Source organism: Suncus etruscus, chromosome 18, assembly GCF_024139225.1.
Source record: "Suncus etruscus isolate mSunEtr1 chromosome 18, mSunEtr1.pri.cur, whole genome shotgun sequence".
Taxonomy (NCBI): domain Eukaryota; kingdom Metazoa; phylum Chordata; class Mammalia; order Eulipotyphla; family Soricidae; genus Suncus; species Suncus etruscus.
In genome coordinates this window covers 26,533,570-26,557,394 of record NC_064865.1, presented here as the reverse complement: position 1 = coordinate 26,557,394, position 23,825 = coordinate 26,533,570, and the positions used below count along the sequence as shown (strand labels likewise).

Below are 23,825 nucleotides of genomic sequence, written 5' to 3'. Positions count from 1 at the left end.
AGTGTTTGGACTCTAACCCAACACTGCATGCAAGGTCAGTTGCATGCAAGGTAAGCGTTTTACCTCACTGTCCAAAGTCCCTGAACTCTCTTCTTGGCCATGTGTTGAGGGTTTAGAATGATCTCTATCCCCCACCCCCAACAGTCAGATGGAGAGATGCTGTCGAGAACGGTCATCATGTCCTGGTTATCGTCTTCAAATGTGGGCTGTTTGGGGTGATATCCATACACAAGCATTGGTGGAAAAGAAGAGGGGGAAGCTCCTTGTAGCTTAGCCCTGGGTACCAGTCAACTGCTGAGTCAGAAAGGCCGGGTCTAAGTTCCTGGGGCCTTTGATCTTCTCTGATTTCACACAGCAGTGGCTCTAGAATTCAACACAGAATCTTTGCCAGCACAGACAGTGTTAGAGGCAAATGACTCAATTATCTTCTTATCTCTGGGAAATTTCTCTGAACAGCTGCCAGTAACCTTTGCCAACTTGCTGTTCAAACATATAAAGAGCAGTTGACTTATGTTTGGGCATCTTTGTAGTTTCTTTCAGTTGCTTGAACAGAAATGCATTGTTATGTTTCACAGAAATCTTTTACTGTCTCCCTGTAATTTTACACACCAACACATGAAGTTTATAGCTTCCCTCCCTCTCCATTCCTTTGGCCCTAACTCTTATAATAAGCTCATTCATTTATAACTGTGCTTGTCTGCACGACGTTTTCAAAGTCGAGTTCAGGCAGGGCCCTTGTGTTTCCAGAGAAATGGACACCCAGAGACAAAAACTGGTCACCCTAGAATGCAGTATTAGAAATACAAGATCATTCCTTTTAGATGTTTGTGGAACTCCAACCCTTGAGTCAAGAGACCATTTAGCCTTCGGCTCCTTTGGATCTGCTAAGATTAGAAGACACTTGGTGAGCAAAAACAAACCAACAAACCAACAACAAAACCAACAAACAAAAATTTGTAGAGAATTTCCCAGGCTGGGCGATAGACTGATGGCACAAACGTGGGCTCCTCGATCTCTGGTCCCAGAGAGAAGTGCCACGAATAGGAAAGTGTCTGGAGAGCCTGGGTGGGGCCGGGAGGGGAGGCGACATTCCCCGACATTCGGGCGACTGGAAAGTGCGGAAAAGGTCGGCGAGGAATCCGCGGCTCATCCTTTCCCAGGCTCCCTCCAATCCTCTCGCTCGCTCTTGCTCTCTCCATCAGTCGTTCCGGGCAGTCCCAGAACCACGCGCGGAGAGGCGAACGAAGACGGCCCCAGGCCACCCGGCTCTCGCCAGCCCCCTCCAGGGCTCTGCGCGCCGGCGATCGCGCTCCGTCTGGGGCCCTCCGCCCTGTCTCGCGCGCACCTCCCGGGGCGCGTCTTTAAGGCCGCGGTCCCCGCCTCTCCGCGTCCCCGCCTCCGCCTCGCCGGGGCTGTGCCTCGTCTCGGTGGCGGCTCCCGAGTCGGGCGTCCCCCGGTGCGCGGGCTCGGAGCAGGTGCGGCGGGCCCTCGCATGCCTCGGCCGGGCGCGCGGTGCTAGCGGCGCGGGGCCTCCGCCGTCCCTGTCCCTCCGGCGGGGCCATGTCGGTGGCGACGGGCAGCGGCGAGGCGGCCGGCGGGGCTGGCGGCGGCGGCGCGCGGGTCTTTTTCCAGAGCTCCCCCCGGGAGGGCTCGGCGACGCCGGGGACCGCGACCGCCGCGGCCGGGCAGGTGCAGCAGCAGCGGCGGCACCAGCAGGGCAAAGTGACGGTGAAATACGACCGCAAGGAGCTGCGGAAGCGCCTGGTGCTGGAGGAGTGGATCGTGGAGCAGCTGGGGCAGCTCTACGGCTGCGAGGTACCCGCGTGCGAGACGGCCGGGAGGGTCGCGGGCCTCGGGCTCCCATCGTGCGCACACGCGGCTCTCCCGTGCGCCCCGCACCGCCCGGCTCCCGGTGGGGACGCGGCTCTGTGCGCAAAGGCGCCGCGAGATGGGGACCCCCGCCATGTCCCGCTTCCCGGTGCCGGGGGAGCCCTGGAGGACCCCCATGGAGGGTTGGTTTGCTAAACGCTGTGGCTTTGCTTGCAGTCCCGGGCACTCCCAGGCGCCAGCTCTGGCTGCACGAAGAGGGGTGTGGGGTGTGGGGGCTTCCCTCAGGTAAGGGAACCTGGACGACTCGGGCTTTTATGGAGAGGGAAGAGAGCTGGGAAAGGACCCGAAAGCGAGCACCTCAGGGGCTCCCTTGGGTCCTGCTAATTCATACCTAAAGCTTGAGGCGAACTCTCCCTTTCCTAGCCAGCCTCAGCCTGCGTGCCCCTAAGGAGTCCAGGCATTGCCAAAGCGCTGCACGTTGGGTTTTGTTGAAGCTGCTTCGCTGCGCTTCCTGCCGTAACTCAAACGCTGCCCTTGATGGCCGCGGAATGAGAGAGCCTTGGGGCAACCTAGATGGGCTCCCAGGTGGCAAGAAGGAAGGAAGAGAGCCCCCCGCGGTGGTGCGAGGGAGGCCAATCCCCCCACCCAGCGCCGCCCCACCCCGCCCTCCTCCGCTGGGCCACCGTGACTCCCCACTGTGCACGCTCTAAGGTCATCTCCAGGTCTCACTATTGCGTATCCATTTGGTATAAGCAGAAATATTCCGTGTAAGCTGTAATAAACACAAACCAGTAAATTGACTGAAGTCCAACTGACCACCCCCCTCCCCCCAAAAATACCCCACCAAATTGAAGAGGCATTCTTCCCTTAAGGGGTAGAATTTGGTGGACGGTGGAAGAATGAAGATTCATAATTAAGGATATGGTTCCTAAGTTAGAGAGAGGTTCATAGTCATGGAATTGTGATGTTCTTAAGCCAAAACGAAAGCCAGATGATTCCCCCTCCCCCTTTATCTAGTTTGGTGGGTATTCTGTAATTCACATGTTTTATGGTTTATTGTGAACACGTATTTTCTTGAACGTTCTCATTGCACAAGAAAACAGTCTTCTCATTAGTAACTACTGATGAATGATTAGGATATAATGAAGCTTGACTATATGACTAATAGACTTGTAAAATATATTATTTCTCCAGTCCAGTTCTTATTAAAAGCCATTTTAATTGTAGCCATAAAAACTGGCCCAAAAAGGAAGTGTTCATGGAATTAATTTTTATAGGAAGTTGGTGAAACTCTTTTCAGAGACATTATATCTGACTTAGATGGAATTCATATTGTCCACAGTCTTGCCTCAATGAAATCCAATTATTTTTATTAATTTCATATAGACCTTTATTTTCCATTTTTGATTTGAAGATTTGAGTTAAGAGAAAAACTGTTGTTAAAATTAACAGTGCTTTAACCTTCCTCCTTTTGGAGACCTTTAATGCTCCTTTAATGGAGACCAATTAGATGTGGCGTGAGCAACCAGGAAGAGTTCCAGGCTCTGAGCAGGTTGGAATACCATATATACTGTAAATTTCTTTTGAATAATAGGGGAATATTGAGTATTGAAATGTTCAATGCATTGAGCATTGTATTTTAGGTACAGGAGAAATGTGACCTTGAATCTTTTCACTGTACTCCTTCACTTGAACCTTTCAATATGAGGTGAAGAACTAGAGATTGGGGACGTTTCGTGATGAAACGGTGCAGGAGGCTATCAGCAGGCACATGTCTTTAAAATGTGACAAATACTTCTCTTCATGTTGTTGGTGCTGTCATTTTAGGCTTAAGGTATAGAAATCAGTGTGAAGGTTGTTGAGTGTATGGCTGTACTTACAGTAGACCTCCACTTAATAGTGATTTAGAAAGTGGAAACCGAGGGAGAAAGTAAGAAGATAAGGAAACAAAATCACCAGAGAGTGGTTATCAGGGCATCGGGTACATGGATCATGTGAGGGATCCTATACTACAAAACCAACCACCACATCAACAACACTGAAAACAGGAGATCCTAACTACAAACAACAGGAGATCCAAACTACAAACAACAGACTTTAGAATATACCTCTCCCGGTGGCATTTTAGGGGTGGGGTGGAGAGGGAATTTGGGAACACTGGTAGAGGGAAGGAGATACTGGTGGTGGGATTGGTGCTGGAACATTCTATTTCTAAAACACAACTATCAGTAACTTTGTATGTCATGCTTCTTTGATGAAATAAAACATTTTAAAAATAGATATTAACAAGCACCCATAAAGAATGGTCTTTGCATCTTCACCTTGCATCTGTTTCTCTTGCATCAGCTTCATCTTGTGTCTGTTTCTCTGCCATTCCTCTAGTTTCAGCCTGTTTTCTCTTGCCTTGTAACCCTCCCTGATGTCAGTCTAGTCTCTGTCTGGTTCATAATCCAGAGCACCACCTTGATTCATGGCTCTGGCTATTGAATGTGAAGGTGTTCTTTTGATACTTAAAATTGGCAATGTTTTTCAATGTATCGCCTCATGAAATTGCCAAGAATTGTCAAGAAGGCTCCAAATTGCTTGAAGGCTTGAATTAGCTGAGTTAGCTGCCACCTTGGAGGAAAGGATAAATACAATTTCATTTCAGAACAGCATTTCGGTTTGGACTTGTCCTTTTTGGAATAGAAAATGGGATATTTTGTTATACAATAATAAAAATAAAAAAGAGTGGGAAAGAAGCATTCAGAATAGCATCCTGCCTGTGATCTTATCAGGATTTACAGTAATTAGTTATTCTATGTGGAGAATAGCATAATCATTTTTCTGCAGTGTTCATAGCCTACTAGGTGCTGTTCTAGGCTCTTTGTGAGCACCAATTCATTGCATCTTTACAAAAATCCTACAAAAGAGGGTGTTATTGTTAGCACTGCCTTACAAATAAGGAAATTGTGACACAAAGAGTACAAGAGGCATTCCCAACCTCTCACAGCAGTCAGGGGATATGATGGGAGTTTGAATTTAGGTAGAATGTATGGCCCTGAGTCCCTTCTAATGACCAAATTGCCTATAACTGTGGGGGCCCATGCAAGAGAACCAATTGCAGCCCACACCACTCATATCTGAATATTTCAAACCAATGAGTTCAGCTAGCAAGCTTTCTGTAAACTTGACTTTTTTTATTTACCTTGATAACAAGTGTTTACCTAAGCTTTGAATTTTAAGTTTGCAAACCTCCTACAGCTCAGAGTTGGGGCATAGGTTTGGGAGAAAACAGAGATTATCTCTGTTTTCTACTCACGTGCCAGTCCCACCTTGTGGACTTTTGTTTGTTTGCACATCCAATCACTGTCCACACTCTGCCACTCTAATCATGCCTTTGATTCACACCAGTGACAAATTGCCTCTTTGGCAATTTGCTTATGCCAGAAGTGACTTAGTAATACTTAGTAATATTTCTAGGAACCAAGAGAGCAGCCTCAAATCAGTTCTAATTGAGTAGGTTCACTAGGTTACTTCAAAGATTCTAGAAGAATTTAGAAGATGTGTGTGGCAGAACAAAGGCCCAGAACTCTTGCCTTGTTTAAGGGTAGAATCATTAAACATGACAGCACCATACACTTTAAATATAAGTTTAGTGCATTTTAGACGCTAAAATGACTTGCTTTATATTTCCCGATTCACCTTTTTTTATACAGGTAGTTAAGTTAGCTGGAATTTGGTTGTAATAGAACTGTTAAGTCTACATCCACATTGAAGTATTTCTATTTTGAGACATAACATTTCTACTTTAAAAAGTTACATTTCCATCTCTTCCAAACCCTGATAGTTTTGTAGTGTATTTGAAATTTGGCATAGTGTTTGCTTTGACACCATGTATTGCAGTATTACAATGTGGTTTACTGGATAATTCACTCCAAATTTTCCCCATCTTGCCCAGCATTAAGATAACATCTGTACTTCTAGTGTTGCAATTTGAGTTTCTTTGGAAATAAATCCTCTTGTGAACCTCATGTTATTGAAACGCCTAGAAACCTGGCTGTTCACAGACTTGTCAGGATCTCCTGGGCTATCCTGACTATACATTTAGAAGGGCTTTTTGCCCTTTGATCCTGTGTTTGAAAAAGTGGCATCTTTTCTTTTATACTTTTCGTTTTTCCTGATTCCCTCCCATTCTCATTCTGTAAATCAGCGTTTTTGGTGCTGACCCATGGAAAGTATGTTTTCCATTGTTGCTTGATACCTTCACAGAGGCACTGATATATGAAAACAGACACAATACTCTGCCAAAGAAGATGTTATAAAAATGATTATAGAGCTACAATGACTATCTATTCACGTTTATATATATTATTCTGTTCTATTTTTAAAAATGTTGGCTGTGATCCTCTCATTTGATTTTATAAAACAGTTTTGGATTGTAACTTGCATGCTTTTTAAAATTAAGTCTTGAGTTACCATTGATTCTCAACATTAAATACATTCAATAATATAGCTTCATATTTGCATAGGTAGAGGAAAGTTTCTATACTTGTCACTAAAGTTCTAATGCCATGCTCGTGATCAGATTGGCTTTCTACACCCATCCTGCATACTTTATGTCCTATTGGCAGCAACACCATATTTTTCTCCAAGTGTGACTTATTCTTTTGTTATGTTTGCTAGCTCTTGGCTTTGTTTAATCTGTGTTTGAGATAATTATCTTTCACATTCTTGTTTACTTATTTATTCTTATTTATTATGACTTTATTATGTTAGCATAATCACCTTAAGTTTCATTCTTGTTACAAAAAGCAAGTCTTCATTTTTAATAGCTGAGAAGTATTTCATGGAGTATAAGATAGCTTCTTTATCCAGTCACCTGCTGATCAGCATTTAGGTTAAACCAGTGATTTGACCATTTGTGAATAAAACAAATAATATAATCAACAAAAAATTGCATATTTCTCCTTAAGTTAGTGTTTTTCTATTTATCAGATAAGTAATAAGAGTGGTATTGCTGGATCAAATGGTATCTCTATCTTTTAGTTTCTCAAGAATGTCCATATCATTTTTATTTTATTTTTAGTGAAGCAAAATAATTTTATTGGAAGATACTTACTTAGAGAAATGCAAGGGGGTGGGGGAATATTTACGAGAGAACATGGGATTCTCCAGAAGAGAAAAAGAATATGTCTATATCATGTTGCATAGAGACAAATAGACACCATATGTGTGTCTATTTTTTTCTGCACATCCTCACCAGCAGTTCTGGTTACCAATACTTTTACATACATTCTTACTAGTCTGAGATGAGATCTCCTTGTGATTTTGATTTTACATTTCCCTAATAATTAGTGGGCTGAGCATTTTTCATGTGCTTTTGTTGGCATTGTGCATGTTTTTCTTGGGGGGAAATGTCTATTTAAATCTATCGGTTATTTTTGAATGGGATTGGCTGTGTGTTTATATGTAGATATGTTGTATAAGCTCTTTATTTATTTTGGAATACTAGCTCCTTGTCTAATCTATTAAATATAAATATTTTTTTATAATCAAGTTGTCTTTTGGGGGGGTATTGCTACACATCCAGTGGTACTCAGGGGTTATTCCTTGATCTACACTCAGGGGTCATTCCTGGCAGTGCTTGGGGGACCATATGGGATGTCTGGGTTGGGACTGGGATTGAACTGGGTTGGTTGCATGCAAGGCAAATGACCTACCCACTGTGCTATCATTCCAGCCCCAGTCAAGTTGTTTTTGAAAAGAAAAAGAACTTGCCTTTTCAATTTTGATGTGACTTCTTTCACTGCACAAATGATTTTCACTTCAATATAGTCCCCTTATTTATTTTATTTTTGTTTCCTTTTAAGTTCAACTTGAGTCCCTGAAGATACATAACATACCTTCCCAGTCAATTTCTAAGAGTTTACTACATACTTTCTTTTGTGTGTTTTATGTTTTCAGGTATAACCTACAGTTTTAAAAATGCTGAGTCTGGAAGGAAAAAGTCTAAGCATATGTAATAGTATTAGCTACATTTATTATTTGACTTTTCTGTGTAGTAGGTATAATTTGTGATACTCCAATGACATAATTCCCATTTTATAGAGATGGAAAATTAGGGCAAGCTAGGTCAAGATGTTAAGTCAAGCCTCAGTTAGTCTGTTAGACAGAGTGGAAAAGTATCTAGAAATAAGATTTATTTCAGGGGCCATAGTAGATTGGGTAGGGTATTTGCCTTGCATGTAGCCAGTCCAAGTTTTATCCCTGGCATCCTCAAGCCTGCCAGGAGTGATTCCAGAGTTCAGCGCCAGGAATAACTCCTGAGCACAGCTGGGTGTGGCCCCAAAACAAAATACTACATTTGAACTATTGCACTGTTTTGCTTCTCAAGGTGGGACTCAGCAACTGGAACCATTTGTGAAGCCCATGTATGGCTTGTTCTCCCTAAATTGTCCTGTAAACTGTGATTGTTGCATGCTGTGAGTTTACTTACTTTGCTTGTAGTAACCCCACTATTACTGGGATCATTCCTGAACCTGATCAGCCTTCTTTTTTCAAGTTAGGACCCTTCCTCTGTATCCGCATCTGTTCTTCATCCTCAGGTTACTCTTTGTGTTATTTTGTTAGTGCCTGAGCTGAAAGGTAGGAGATGCTATCCCTAACTCAGTAGCCTATAGATTATTTGGCATATTGTTATTTGTATGGATACTTAATTTGTAGATATTAAGAACTAAATTAAGTTCATTCAAAACCCCTCATTAAAAGAATTCTAAATTATTAAAAGAAGAAAAGAAACTGTAGTGAACACAGTTCCTTTTGGAACAATGGTCAAGCTGGGTAAATTTGATCTGTGTGCAGTGGTTAAAGTGCTTCAAACGATTTGAAGCCAGATGTACCTGAAATTACATCCACCCAACACTTAGTAATAGTTAGAGAGTGGGCAATTTCCTAACCTTCTTTACCCTACAGATAAAGAGATGTATCCCACTGTTTCTTTATGGGATATCACGAAATGGATAAGACATCAAGCAGAGTAACTGGAAGATAGTTGTGATTTGAACTCTATGTGTTCATTCTCTATTGGTTATTTCCTATGATGTGAGGATGAGTCAGGAGAAGAACAAATTTTCACATCTATTTGTTGGTAGAATTTGACTAAGGATGCTTGGGTACTTTGGGATCAGAGATTGTTGGTGTGTTTTACTTAAACTTCAGGAAATATTGTTTTTGGGGACCAGTCACAGGACTTACTCCTGGCTTTGTGCTTAGAGATCACTTCTGGCGGTGGTTGGGGGACCATATGCAGTGTTGGCATTGAGCCTGGGTTCGCCAAATGGAAGGCAAGTGCCTTACTTGCTGACCCTTCACCAAATATTCCAGATCCTATTTACCTTTTTATCTAGAGCTTTGGAATATTTGTGGATTTCATATATAGTTTGATCAATTAGATTACAATAATTTCAGGGTAACTACTTTTATAATTTTTTTGAATACTGTATTGTTTAACAGTCATTAAGTTTTAATTGGAATGAATGAAAAAGAATAAACTATCAGAAAACCTTGAAATGTCATAGTGTTAGAATAAAATTAGTTGCTGTTGTTTCCTTATCATTGTCATTGGCAGGACAGAAAGTGGGTCTATGGATTTATCTATGTGACAATAATCATTGTATGCCTGTATTATTGCTGTTTTATTTTAGCATTGTTAAAAAAAAAGCCTGTGTTTCACTGACTTACTGATCCCACATATGAAAATAAAGATCATAGCAGAAGCTAAGGTTTTTTTTTTATTGTTTTGATTTGTTTCTGTTTTTTATTTTGGGCCACACTTGGTGGTTCTCAGGGGTTACTCCTGGGTTTGTGCTCAGAAATTATGGGGCCCAAGAGATAGCATGGAGGTAGGGCATTTGCCTTGCATGCAGGATGGTGGTTCGAATCTCAGCATCCCATGCAGTTCACCGAGCCTGCCAGGAGTGATTTCTGAGCATAGAGCCTGGAGTAACCCCTGGGTGCTACCAGATGTGACCCAAACCAAAAGAAAAAAAAAAGAAAAAAAATTACTCCTAGCATGCCTGGGGGACCATATGGCATAGTGGGATCCAACCTGATTGGCCTCATGTAAGGCAAATGCCCTCTCCACTGTGCTATTCTACGTTTTAAATTTTTAAACTTAGAGATTCCCCTACACAGATCCTCCCTGCAGTTCTTATCCTTGACATAAGTTAGTTCTTTGCTTTGAAGCAACCTGCTCCCATTGGGCATGTCTGCCCAGCTGCCAATGCCCTCACAGGGAATCCTTCTCACTCCCTTTCTAGGTGAAGGATAGAATGGAGCCCAGTTGTGTTATTTTTCATTCCCCATGTGTTGGATTTCATTGCATAGTTTACTCTGCTTCTCTGTTCTCCCCATGACACTTTGAGACCTTCACCAGCTGTCTTTTTTGTGCACCTTATCTCTTTTTCCACTTCCCTTCATCAGCTCTGGAAGTTTCTTACCCTCCAGCCAACTCAGCCACTCTCCCAGAGGCTTCCTTCCCTTCTTTGTTTGCCCTCTGTTCTGGCTGCCTTGCCTATCTTCCCCTTCCTACTAAGCCTTATTTCCCAACTTAGACAGAGTATAAGTGAATTTGTTCTCAGTGAGTATCAACCCCTGCTATGAAAATTACTTCCCTTGTTTAATCCTCTAGATCTTTGCTTTTCTGCTGAACACCCTAGTTTATCATTCCTTAGTAATTTTTTTTCAGATCGTTCATCTCTCCTATGACTTATACCTCCAGCAAATTCTCTCTCTCTCTCTCTCTCTCTCTCTCTCTCTCTCTCTCTCTCTCTCTCTCTCTCTCTGACTTTCTTGAATCTCAGAACATTGGGCTGGTTTGGACCTTCATTTTTATTGGCCTCCTATGAGCTTGTCACCATCTTCTTGATGCCTTGCTTGTTAACTACCTTCTCTTCTGCTCATAGCCTGTTCTCTGGCCATTCATTGAGTCCTTTCTGGACTTCCTGTTTCTGCCCACCTCTTTAGTGCAGGTTTACACATCTCTCTGGGCTGCTGTTTCCTGTGGCTTCTCTTCTGGCACTTTCTGGTTGGTAAACTATTGCCATGGATTCAGCTGCTGTCCATATAATACTGGGAATTCTTTTTTTTTGGGGGGGGGACGGGGTCACACCCGGCAATACTCAGGGGCTGTTCCTGGTTCTAAGCTCAGAAATCGCCTCCAGCAGGCTCTGGGGACCATATGAAATACGGGGATTCGAACCACCGTCCTTCTGCATGCAAGACAAATGTCTTACCGCTGTGCTATCTCTCCAGCCCCATATTGGGAATTCTTAAGGTTGCATTTTTAGCTCAGATCTGTTTTCTGATCATCAAACATACTCAGTTTTAAAAGGAGTATCTCCACTTAGAGGCCCCATGAGAGTCTGTAGGTCTGAACATGCTTTTCTCTCTTTTCCTGTCCATACCTTTCTCCTATTCTTTGATTCCCTCAGTGGGTGGATGCCACAGATGTCCCAGTCAGACATCACGCTGGAATCCTCTCTTGCCAATCCCTGATCTGACACACCCAGCAGCCTGAGTATTTTTGTTGTTGCTTGTTCCTCTGAACTCTAGAAACCAATTCCTTGACTTCTTACAGCCTCTTCTTTTACCCAGCACCCGGACTCTCATTGGTAGCACATCAGTAGACACTTTGTTCTATTTCCCTCCATCACAACCAGGACTAAGGTGACTGGGGTCACTACCAGCCCCTAGAGTCTTGATAGAGCTCCCAGAGAGAGCCAGGCACGCTTTGTTTTGTCTTTCCTGCAGCAACTCCTTACACCTTGATGCAGTGCCATTGCTCCTGGGGTTGCTTGCCTCTGTTACTCTCACTGTCATTGTGAGCCCTATATTCTTTGTAAGGCAAGAGCAGCAAAAAGTTTCAGTGATAGGTCATCCTACTCTAGGTAGCAGAATCCTATCTTCCTCCTGGCTTGTCTCTTACCTTGAGCCCTCCCTGTGAATTCAGAGTGAATCTCACACTCTTGAGTGAGCCTCAAGTAAAGCATTTCAGCATCCTGTTTGAGGATCAAGACAAAGTATGAGCACTTAACATTCACTTTTTTTTAATCGAGCACTGAGGCCTGCCCTTCCTGTCTAGCTTCACCTCTTGCCCACCCACTAGCTTTGCTTTCTCAGCTTTTCATGTTTGTCCAAGGTCTTAAAGCAGGGTGGACAGAAGCTCATTCTCCCTGACTTTGTCTTCTGCCAGAATCATCTTTCCAAGAGTTCATAGAGCCAGGAGTAAGCTTTGAGCACACAGCTGAATACGGTTCAATATTCCCCCAAAACTGAAAGATAAGGATAAAAACATACATAATAAAATGTCTTGCAAGGCAGTTGGCATAAGTTTACAGGGCATGTATTGGGAAAAGATATGCTCCAAATTAATTGTTTTTGAAACATTTGGCCCTATCTGGTTCTAAACCTTCTATTTCCTTGTGTGGTGATTGTTCATGATTATGAACAATATGCCTGTGTCATCTTTGGAATCTGTGGACTCAAAGAAAATTGTCTTAAATACTGCACCAAAGGAAGGAATCCGAGTTGTTATTCTGTCCTGGGATTTTATTTTTTAGTATGTATGAGGATACTAGTTTATTTGTACAGTAATTGTTCATTTTTTATAGGAGTAGAGTTGCTATGCTGTGGAAAGTAGTATTTCTCATCAGCAGATAAGAATCAGAGTGACAGGCTCACACAAGTTTTGATGGAACAAGAAATGAAAGCCAGGATCCTTTCCTCTGCTTAAAAGTCCTGGCCAATAAATTCTCAGCAGGTTTTTCTTAGTCAGCACTGGCATTTTGGAAATCTGTTCTACTGCGTAAAAACTGAGGTAAATAAAGAGGTCTGCCTCACTGAGAAAAAGTGAACCTAAATTTAAGATCTCTACTTTTAAAACATTGTTTTTACTTTTGTACTTTTTTTTAGTTTGTGGGTCATGCCTTCCTGTGCTCAGGGGACCATATTTGGTGCCAGGGACCAAATCTGGGTTGGCTATGCAAGGATTACTCCCTTACTCCCTTTAGGCCTTACTCCCTGTGGTAATTCTCCAAACCCATGGTCTGCCTTATAGAGAGATAGTCTAGAATAAAGTCAGTGGGATTTTGGTGGAAGTGAGATTTGTTACACAGTAAAACATTGGATGAAGAAATAGAAGTGTCTTTCCCTCCTAGCACAAACCTGAGGCAAGAATTATACATGCTCACAAAGAATCATCTGTTTTACAGTTTCCTGGTGTAGAAGTGAGTGAATGTTTGTTGTCTCTTATAGAATCTGTCCATCCAATGGACAGGATCAGGTGGAAAAGCCCTTTTTGAATTTTTCTAACCTCAACCTGAACACTTTCTCCCCACCATAGTCCTCCAAGTACATTTGAAATAGGACAGGATAGGTATTCATAGCTCCTTGGTTTGCTTTTTCTATTTAATTGAGTTAACCTTTAAGAAAAGTGCATTTGACTTACAAATTTCTGACATGTAATTTACAATATTAGCTGGGTGGGGTTGCTTTCCTCCTCTGATATTTGTCCTTTATCTTGGCAGCACATAATGAACTAATAGTGATATTTATTTTGATGTGAGGATGGTTTGTGTTGAGATGTCAAGGGATCACCTGAGTCAGACAATTCATAGCCATGTTAGAAAGTAACATATCTCAGACTGTGACAGATGAGCCTGCAGAAGAGATGGGGTACATCTGTATAAAAGCAATTTAAATTTATGGGAGAATTTATTCTTGAAATGCTGGTTTAGAACTAACATTTCAAAACATAAAAAAAGAAATTGGGATTTTTTTTTCATAGACTGTTTGAATAGGAAGTGAAAAACACAGTTTATTGCTCCTTATGACAGTTGATTTTAGTTCATGCTCAAACCATCAGATTGTCTGATCCAGTTCATACAAGACCTCTGTGATGTCAGTAGTTTATCCCAATTTTTTGTTTGTTTTTGTTTTGAGGTTACACCCAGTGGTGCTAAGGGTTGACTCCTAGTTCTGAGGACCATATGTGGTGCTGGAGATTGAACCTTGGTCAACCACATGCAATGTAAGTCCCTTTATCTGCTGTACTATTGCTCTGGCCCCAATTATTTTATTTTATTTTATTTTATAAATGTGGAAATGAAAGCTCAGAAGGACTTAGTGAGACACAAAAATTAGAACCAAATCTAGGGAAAATAGGATCTCTCAAACTATGAGCAGCACACCTCAGTTTGATCTCTATTCAAAGTCATAATCTCTAGATTACATTTGTGAATTCTAGCCTTCTTGATACATCTGCAAACCATTGATACCTACTTTACTAACTACATTTTTATATGCTTTATTAATCATACATACACTTTGTTTTAGACAAGTATTATCAGGATGTGTCAATTTCTTTAGACAAATCTAAATCTAAATCTAAATTAAGAATATCACAGTGTGTGTAAAATCTTAGATGCAGTTACTTAGGGACATGTTGGCTTTCGAGTCATTCACGCAAGTTTAAAAGTTAGAAGGACACTAAAGGAATGTCTCTTTATTTTTTTCCAAAGGGTGTTTTTGTTAGGTTTTGAACTGCTGGGGTCAGTCATCTGACTAAATATTTTAGAGTTTTGATGGCACTAGTATAATTTACATGGCTGTTTCATTCATTTTTGTTGATAGACTGAAATCTATTTCACGTGTCATGTTTTCAGATTGGTCAAGTTGACTTTTCTGCATACTTTTTGAGGGCTGATAGTCTGCATAACAATTCTAGTTAACCAACTTTTTTTTTCTCCTGTTTTGGGTTGGGGTGTGGCAATTCCCTGAAAAGTCACAAGAAAATGAGTCTTTGATTTGGTGCTAAGCCATGATTGCTACAATGAAAACACCTTACAAGTAGTAAAGCTTAAAAAAAAAGATTATCTCTAGTAGGCAAGTGCTTTGGGTTAATGTAAAATATTCTATTCCTTCCTCAAATTCCAGATGTTTCAGCACCTACAACCTTCAGTAGTTTATATGAATGGATGTTGAGATTATAGTGAATATGTGCGTGTTCAGATAAATAGGAGGACCATCACCTAAACCTCCCTGAGGCTCTGAAAGCATTTAACTGCCAATCGTGCCTCAGACCTCTGGTATATTCCCCTATTAGATTTCAGGTGAGATTTAATAAGATTTAGATTTAATAAGTGAGAGATGCCATGGTTGAGTTAGTTTGTTAGTCTGAAGAAGAAGAAAATGAGGAACTTGTTTACTTATTATTGATGCTTTACTAGAATTGTCTTGCATAGAGCAATTTCAACTGTGAAAGAGGGCAAAGAATAAGATATGGGTAACTATAAAGCATATCAAGTGAAACTCAAATTTGAAGTCAGCCATAACTAAGTTACTGAAACACCTTTTCTCTCCCATCCTCAAAGTGGGGGAGGGCACGACAGACTCTGCGCTCCTCTAAGAAAGTCAGGACCCTGACTACCCTCATCCTCTTTACCCCACTTTAGGAAAGAAAAACGAACTCTAAAATTTCTCAATATGGCTTCTTATGATAGGTAGGAAATAGTTGCTCTCATTTATGAGATCTCTAATCATTGTAATCTCAGATTCTTTGTGCAACTGATGTGCTGCATGTGGGCATTATAATAGCACTGTGAGCTTGACCCACCAATCTTCCTGGTTTAAGTTTGGTCTGCCAGAAGAACTTTCTCCCCCGACACTTTTATTTACTGATTGGTTCCCAGTCCATATGCTGCGCTTTCTATTCCTTTCCCCCTTTTAAAGGAAATAGCTCTCGTGAGGGTCTTTAGAGGATTAATCAGGTTGGAGATCATTCACAGAGAAAGCTCAGACTATGAGAGCATCGTTCGCCACATCTGTCCTCTTTTTGCCATAAATCAGCCTTGTGGAATACCGATAGTCAATTCAAAGGTATTGACTAAAAAGCAGAGATATTTGGAGTATATAATTTAAAATATTTTTTCTCTTGGTGTGAACTTGATTGAAGAAGTTGATCATACACCAGTTTTGTTCTCTTCATACCCCAGAATGAAAAATCTTGCTCTGTTCTTCAAGAGAATTACCTTCTTGCAATATGAACACTATCACATTGACTTTGTTGATCATGCATTCAGGATAAAAAATGTTTGGTTGGGCCGTAGAGATAGCATGGAGGTAAGGCGTTTGCCTTGCATGCAGAAGGATGATGGTTCAAATCCTGGCATCACATATGGTCCCCTCGAGCCTGCCAAGAGCGATTTCTAAGTGTAGAGACAGGAGTAACCCCTGAGTGCTGCAGGGTGTGACCCAAAAACAAAACCAAAAAAAAAACAAAAACAAAAACAAGATTAAAAAACATGTTTGGTAAGTATTTTTATACATCTCTGAAAAGACTGAAAATATACATAATAAATATAATAGTAATTTTTAAAGAATTGTTCTGAGTCATTATAACTTTACCTGTTTTATACAGCAAAAATGTATTTATTTTATAAAAGAAAAACTCAAGTCATTTTTCAAATGCAGTGGGTAGGAATGTTTGTTCTTTTAGTTGTCACCAGTCAGAAAGTGTTCCCCTGATCCTTGTAGCCACTGTGTTCTAAACAGCTTTCAGAATGCTTTGCCTTCCTTTCTTTTGAAGTAGCCAGACATTAAGTTATTTTTAATTGCCAGTAATGAAAACAGAAGCCAATAATTGTAGAATCAAATAATTAATGATGGGGCTGGATGGCGATGGATGGCGATGGATTCCTTTCTGCCACCCCAGGCCACATGGCTCTGCAACTCCATCCAGCCGGCCGGGTCCCAGGCCCAGGTGAAATCACTAACTCACACGCAGGCTTCAGGAAGAATCATCTTTATTCATGCCCTAGCCACCACAGGTGTGTGGCCTATGTCAACCTTTCAAGCACAGCATTATTTTGCTAGCCCTGCATCTTATCTCCTGTTAGCCATCTTCCCTTTGGGCTCCATGTGGCCCAAAGATCCAAAAGCCAGCCAAGAGACAAAGGGCCGAATCCCTTTCGTCCCAGGCTTATCTAACTTTTTCCCGACCCCTCCCAGGAATGGGAGGTCTTGCAGGTAGGGTCACACCTATTATCCGGTTCCCTAGACCCCTCCCAGAAATGGGTGGGTCTTGGGGTACACCACATTTCCCCCTTTTTTAAATATGTTCATGCGCCAACGTAATAAAAGTGAAAATTAATATACCAGCCCTTTTCAAAAACATATTTTTGCAAAATATACTTTACACCTGTAACCTAAAATTCTATTAATGCTTTTTTACCAAGCACTATTTTGGAACTTTCATGTTCCTATACTTTTAAACTATATTGGGGGAACTTCAATGTTCCTATATATTTCCTATACACAAGTACTTTAGCATACATGCATAACATACATTTTAAAAACATGCTAAGTACATTAAAATACACAGTAAAACATTTTGCAATTGAAAATATTAACTCTGAAAGACAACAAAACACATTTAAATTATAAAGAAAATGACTTAAGACAAAGATGCAGGTGGTTAGAAATTAGATGTTTAAATGAGCTAAACTGAATTACTTCCCTTTTATTTTTATTTTTTAACCACTAACTAACTAAAATTTATCCCATCACCAACTATGAGTAAAATATAACGACCCACTAATTTTCTACACCTAAAACCATAGTTCAGATGATTAATTTGTCCCACGCTGATCTCACCACGTGGCTTCTTTAAACTTTTAAAGTTCAGATGTTGTTTTGTCCCACGCTGATTTTACCACGTGGCTTCCTTCCATGGTTTCAGGCCCTGCAGACGGTTTTGTAGACCATGAGGTTGCAGGTTCCGCTGCTTACTGCCGGTTCGCTTCTGCAGTTTTACCTTAGTGATCTGGAGGATGGATTTCAGGCTTGCCGCCGGAGCAAAAGCTGAGCTGAGCCGAGCCGAGATCCCAGCCGAGCCGAGCCGAGCCGAGCCCAGCCGCTTTTACCCTCTGGGCATCACTTTGGACTGTTTTTTTCGCTCCTGCTGTTTTACCTTTTCAGGCTTGCAGCGGAGCAAAAGCTGAGCTGAGCTGAGCTGAGGCGTTTCTGCTTCTGGGCCAATAGGAGCTTTTTGCCACTTTTCTGATGCTGGAGGGGCTTCACCGCTGCCTTATTTTTCCCTCCGGGCGCACTTTGGAAGCAGCTTATGGATGTTCAGAGTTTCAAGTGATTTAAACTAAAAGTTCAGTTCGAAATTTCCAAAGTCGAAATCCAAATTCAAGCCAAAGGTCATTTTTAGAAAATCAGTCCACTTTAAATACAGTCTTTTTTCTCCTCCGTTTCCAATTTAGACTTTTAATAAGTTTTTGAAGAGGCCGAGGTTTTTGGTTTTTGTAACAAAGTTTTAGTTCTAGGCCTGGGCCTGGGCTGGAGGTGATGCAAGCTTTCACCTTTGTACTTCCAGTTGCCCTTCTGCCCCTAGAAGGGGTTGCGGCCATCTTTGAACATGGCTTTACGTGGCCAAACACTTTGGGCTGACTGCATTTGAACAAAGCGAAAATCAAACAGAAGAGCAGAAATCTCACCATTTTTGCTGATTTCTTGGGTCCAGGATTCAGGTCAAAGTTCGGAGCGCCATTTGTAGAATCAAATAATTAAAGATGGGGCTGGATGGCGATGGATGGTGATGGATTCCTTTCTGCCACCCCAGGCCACATGGCTCTGCAACTCCATCCAGCCGGCTGGGTCCCAGGCCCAGGTGAAATCACTAACTCACACGCAGGCTTCAGGAAGAATCATCTTTATTCATGCCCTAGCCACCACAGGTGTGTGGCCTATGTCAACCTTTCAAGCACAGCATTATTTTGCTAGCCCTGCATCTTATCTCCTGTTAGCCATCTTCCCTTTGGGCTCCATGCGGCCCAAAGATCCAAAAGCCGGCCAAGAGACAAAAGGGCCGAATCCCTTTCATCCCAGGCTTATCTAACTTTTTCCCGACCCCTCCCAGGAATGGGAGGTCTTGCAGGTAGGGTCACACCTATTATCCGGTTCCCTAGACCCCTCCCAGAAATGGGTGGGTCTTGGGGTACACCACAAATAATTTTATATTAGATTCTTCATATTTTCAGCATGAGTAGTGATAACTCTTCAGGAAATAAGAATATCTGTTATTTTGGGCAAAAAAGTCTATTTCCATTGATGCTAGCGCCCCATTTGCAGGATGGACAGTAAGTTAGAAGGAGAATGAACTGACCTTCATTTTCTTTCAGTAACCCCAGGAGGGGCTGCTTCCTCTCCTGAACTTTGTCCTGGTGTCAGCTTCACAGAGCTGTCTTATGACAGTGTGCAAAATATATTTCCATGGCACACTGGAACACCTAGATATAAAACTCCCATTATCTCTCTGACTGCAACAAGCAGAGAGAATGTCTGGACTTTGTCCTGTTGTGTCAATTTGTGTATCTCTCAGCCCTGGCTCTCCCTCCTTTCCACTAACAAGGGGTCCAACCTCCATCTTCTGAGCACAAATGCTCATTCAGTTGCTCTCAGCTGTGTTTGTCTCACTTTCTATAATCCCCCTACCCATTATCTATTTATTAGCCTTAATCCACCATGTCAACATCTGCTATCCTCCCATCATTCATCGTGTCCCTGATCTGTGCCTCTCTTCAAAAATCTATCCATTGGCTCTTTCGTTAGTCTTCTGCCAAATAGACTTAGTTTTTGTCAATAAACTGAAATTTTAGATAGTTTTCAATTTACAAAAAAGTTATAAAAGTTTCCATATGTTTTTCAACCTGTCACATCATGTTAGTACAGTTCACTTGCTGCTACTAATGAAGCTAACTATACTACTAATGAGGTTTTTATAATCCATAGTTCATTCTTTACTTTATACCTAGGATTTCTGTCTAATTTTTGCTTCAGGATTTTATACAGGAGACCTCATTCTAATTAGTTGAGTCTCCTTTGATTTTTCTGCTTTGGCAATTTCTCAGACTCTTTTTCTTTCTATCTTGAAATAGTATGATATACTGTCATGATATCTTTTGTAGAATGTTTCTCATATGCAGTTGGTTTGACATGCTTCTCACAATTTGTCTTAGGTCATGGGGCTTGGGGAGGAAAAACCACTGAGGAAAAGAAGCATTCTCATCTGTCAACATGACTTTCTCCTGTTGATGTTGACCAAGACCACCTGACTGAGTTAGTAATATCTGTCAGGTTTATCGATCCATCTCACTCTTACCAGACTGTCCTCTTTATAAGGAAATTCCCATGTGCACGTTACAACTAAGTAATGTCTTTTGTATGGGACTTTCAGCAGTGGAGATTTTTCACTTCTGATTTATTTATTCAGCCAATCCAATAACTTACATTAGTGTGGGATGTGGATTATAATTTAGTGCTTTCATTTTACAGTCCAAATAATTCCAACTTTGACCATAAAGGCTGTTTTTAATGGGACCCATTGTCCATTTGACATATTAACAACAGTATGTGTGTATATTTGTGTGTGTCTAATTAATATTTCCTATTGCTAACACCACAAGATATTCTAAGTTTATCTTGTCTATGTCTTGCCCTGAACCTAAAATCAATCATTTCTCCTAGGAGCTCTTATAAGTAAATGTTATTGAACACTTAGGCAAGGAGACTAGGTGTGCTTAGGTATTGGTAAGACCTCCCACCAGTTAAATGAAGGAAATTTTGTTTGCATACTCACCTCTATATAATCAGACTTCTATAAATATATTTGTGCAGCCATTGCAGCCATCCATATTTAATTAATCTAAATACTAGTTCAAGGCTATGTCTCTAACTCTGATCCTTTACCATATGAATGAATCATACTCATTTCTTGCTCTTTTGTAAACTTAATCCAACAGTGATAAATCTGTTTTCATCACCACGCTTCTTTTAATTATTTTTTTTGGTAATATGCTTGCATAGCAGTATCAGAATTGTTCTCCCTATGGGAGATGACTTTGTTAACTAAAGTCCAGTGCTTATGTGCAATTGATTTTGCTCTTAGTTTTATAGATTCTACTATTGTCATTTATTTAGGTATTTACCTTTCCCTGAACTTCTTTTACTGAAGTTGTTTCTTATACTTGTATTACAGTCAATTTCTACATTCCATCCTGGCATCCCCCAATATCCTAAGTGATTAAAAAATTAGATACATAGTTATTCTTTGCATTGTTAAGTGGATTTTATAGATTCATGTCTTGTAATTACCCCTATAGTATCATATAAAATACTTTTCCATCCTAAAATACAATTACTGAAAATCTCCTGTTTTACCCATTTAGTCCTCCCCACTTTTTCCTGAGCCCCTGGCAACTACTGATGTTTTTCATGTTGCTATAGTTTTACTTCTTCTAGCATGCCATATAATTGGAACCATTTAGCATAAAGCTTTCTCAGCTTCTTTCATTTAGCTCTATGCATGTAAGATTCATCATGTCTTTTTGGGATTTGATAGCTCTTTGATAGCAGAATACAATTTCATTGTCACAGTTTGTCCATCAACTGTTGAAGGACATCTTGGTTGCTTCTGATTTGAGGTGATTATATATAAACATGGCAAAAACATTGGCAAGCAGACTCTTTTGAAGATTTACTTTTTAAGTCATTGGATAAATATATCAGAGGTACTTTTGTGTTAGACACAGGTGCTAGGGGTACAGGTAGTATGGATAGAACTGTGAGTCAGAGAGGCAGTCTCAGTGCTCTGAAAACAAATATACAAATCAAATCTCAACAAGGGAAAGGAATAAAACAGATGGATAGAAGAAAGTGTGCTTGATTGTAGCCAGGGAGGTGGAATCCTCCCTTAGAAAGTTGTCACATTTAAACTTGAACTTACATGGTGGGGGGAATGACACCAGAGGTGTAGACAGGGAAGGGGAAGTGTGATGAGGACATTTGTAGTAGGTTCAGTTACTGGGGAGACCCTGCAGCTGCAAGTACCCCATCTCAGTTAAAGGCTAGGAAAAAGGCATTTGTAATGAGATGTAGGAATAGAAGCGTTTATTTTAAAAAGCATATTTTGTTGCAGTATGGCATAAAAAGTATGTGCATCTAACTCTATAGGTTCATGCATTTTTAAAAATTGAGCCCAGGAAGGGGATAAAAAGAGTTGAGCCCAGTTTAAATTGGATCAGCTTATAGACTCATTCTTTTCTTGAATGAGATGTAAGCAAAGCCATGAAAGATCATAGTTACACCAGCCCATGAAGCAGAAAGCTGGCTCGGGAGGGGAAGGCAGCCAAAGTCATCATGCTGCCGAAGTCATGCTTGCTGCCTCCATCACCCAGAATCATTGTTTTTCTGATCGCCCTGCCTCATTACTGACCCCTTCAGGGACATTACTGATTCCCTTCAGGAACACCAATCTAACCAAACTTCAGGTATGCTGATATGAGGGTTGTTGGAGCAAGTGCAGGTCTCTCCCCCGTCTCTTTCTTCCTTTTGGAGGCCTGGCAGCTGAGTAAACGCCCCTAAAAGTCATAGTATTAGTAATAGTGCTTTTAAATTCTGAACAATTTTATTTATTTTAGCTGTCTTCTATAGGAACACACCAAGTTAACAGAATGGACAGCTTACAACAAGAGCTTACTAAAACTTCTGCCACTGTATTAATGAGTACATTGGAAATACAATAATTTTCACAAATATACTTCTTTTTCTTTCTTTTTTAAACTTTATTCTCTTCCTTTTTATTTTTTCTTTCTGTTTTTTTTCAATAACTTTTTTTTCAATAAATTTAAATGATCTATTAATGTTACTAGGGTTACACTGTGGTTTTATTTAGCATTTACTAAAGATATATGCAGTCTAGTTCCTTTTAGCATGGTTGTTGACTGTTCTGGTTTCTTCTTTGTAACTTCTCTATTTAACTCCCATCTCCCCCTCCCCCCCCCCAAAAAAGGATAATAATACTGGGCTCAGTTGTATGTATTTGCTATTACTTAGAGATTCTGGATATTAATCTTTATATATTCAGCTTATCAATTCTTTGCTAGTGAGATCAGAATTACACCAGAAATCCATCTTTGGTATTTGCTCCTACTTTGTGAGTTGACTTTTTCACTCTTCTATTAAGAAGAGAGTTTCTTAATCTTCAGAGTGCCCAATTTATCTATTTCCCCCTTTATCACTAGTGCAATTTGCATCCTGTTTAAGAAATATTTGCTAATTCATGGAAGTTCTACTATGTCATCTTTAGGAAGTTTTATTAATTTCTTTTTTATATTTAGAGCAACAATTTCTCTGAAATTTATTTATTTTTGTGTGTATAATAGTATGTAGAGATTAAGATTGTTTTCCAAGTTTGATAGTGAATGAACACAAATAGTTCACTGAGAAAATCAACTCTCCTTGTTGCACTGTGGTCAGAGGCCATCATATACGTGTGTCTGTTACATACTCTGGGGAGTGTTTTTAATGATGGGTTTGGCCTTCCCATCAATCTTATCTACATTTCCTGGCACAGTGGCCAATGTGCCTGAATAATAAATATCATCAGCAAGCTGATGGACAGGTCTAAACTTGTCTGTAGGCAAGAGTAGTTTAAGACTCCCAGTCAAGTTCAAAGAAAAAGACATTCATTTATTTTAGAACTAAGTTTACTTGACTGTTTAATTATATTTCTTCAACAGACTCCAATATGAATTTAGACAACTCTTGCTGGCTGGAATCATAGAGATGTTCTGTCATCTTTAGACTACTAGTTGTCAATACTGCATCTATTCAATCAGGAACTATTTAGTATGGGCCTACTATGTGCCAGGCAGAGAGTAGATATGTGAAATCATCGGATACTTTCCAGCACTACTATTTTTAAATTTGGAACATGTGTTGTTTCTCTCTTTACAAGTTAACTGCTTAGTGCAAGGGGAATCATTTTTGGAATTTTCTTCTATTTATGGGAGAGCTCTGCTATTCTATTATAGTTATTTAAAATTTTCTTGTGTGACAGTCTGAGTAAACAGTCAACAGGACTAAAAATTAGAGCTTTTGCTTTGCTATCA

At 40.6% G+C, this 23,825-nt stretch overlaps 1 protein-coding gene across 1 annotated transcript in view; it reads left to right on the top strand.

Annotated features, from left to right (window-relative positions):
* Positions 1 to 1,527: 1,527 nt before the first annotated feature.
* PPP1R14C (protein phosphatase 1 regulatory inhibitor subunit 14C) overlaps positions 1,528 to 23,825 on the top strand; it is a 94,050-nt gene continuing 71,752 nt past the window's right edge. Inside the window, exon 1 of the mRNA XM_049765458.1 lies at positions 1,528 to 1,815. Coding sequence (XP_049621415.1) covers positions 1,561 to 1,815 — 255 coding nt within the window. The 5' untranslated portion in view covers positions 1,528 to 1,560. The remainder of the gene's footprint in view (positions 1,816 to 23,825) is intronic.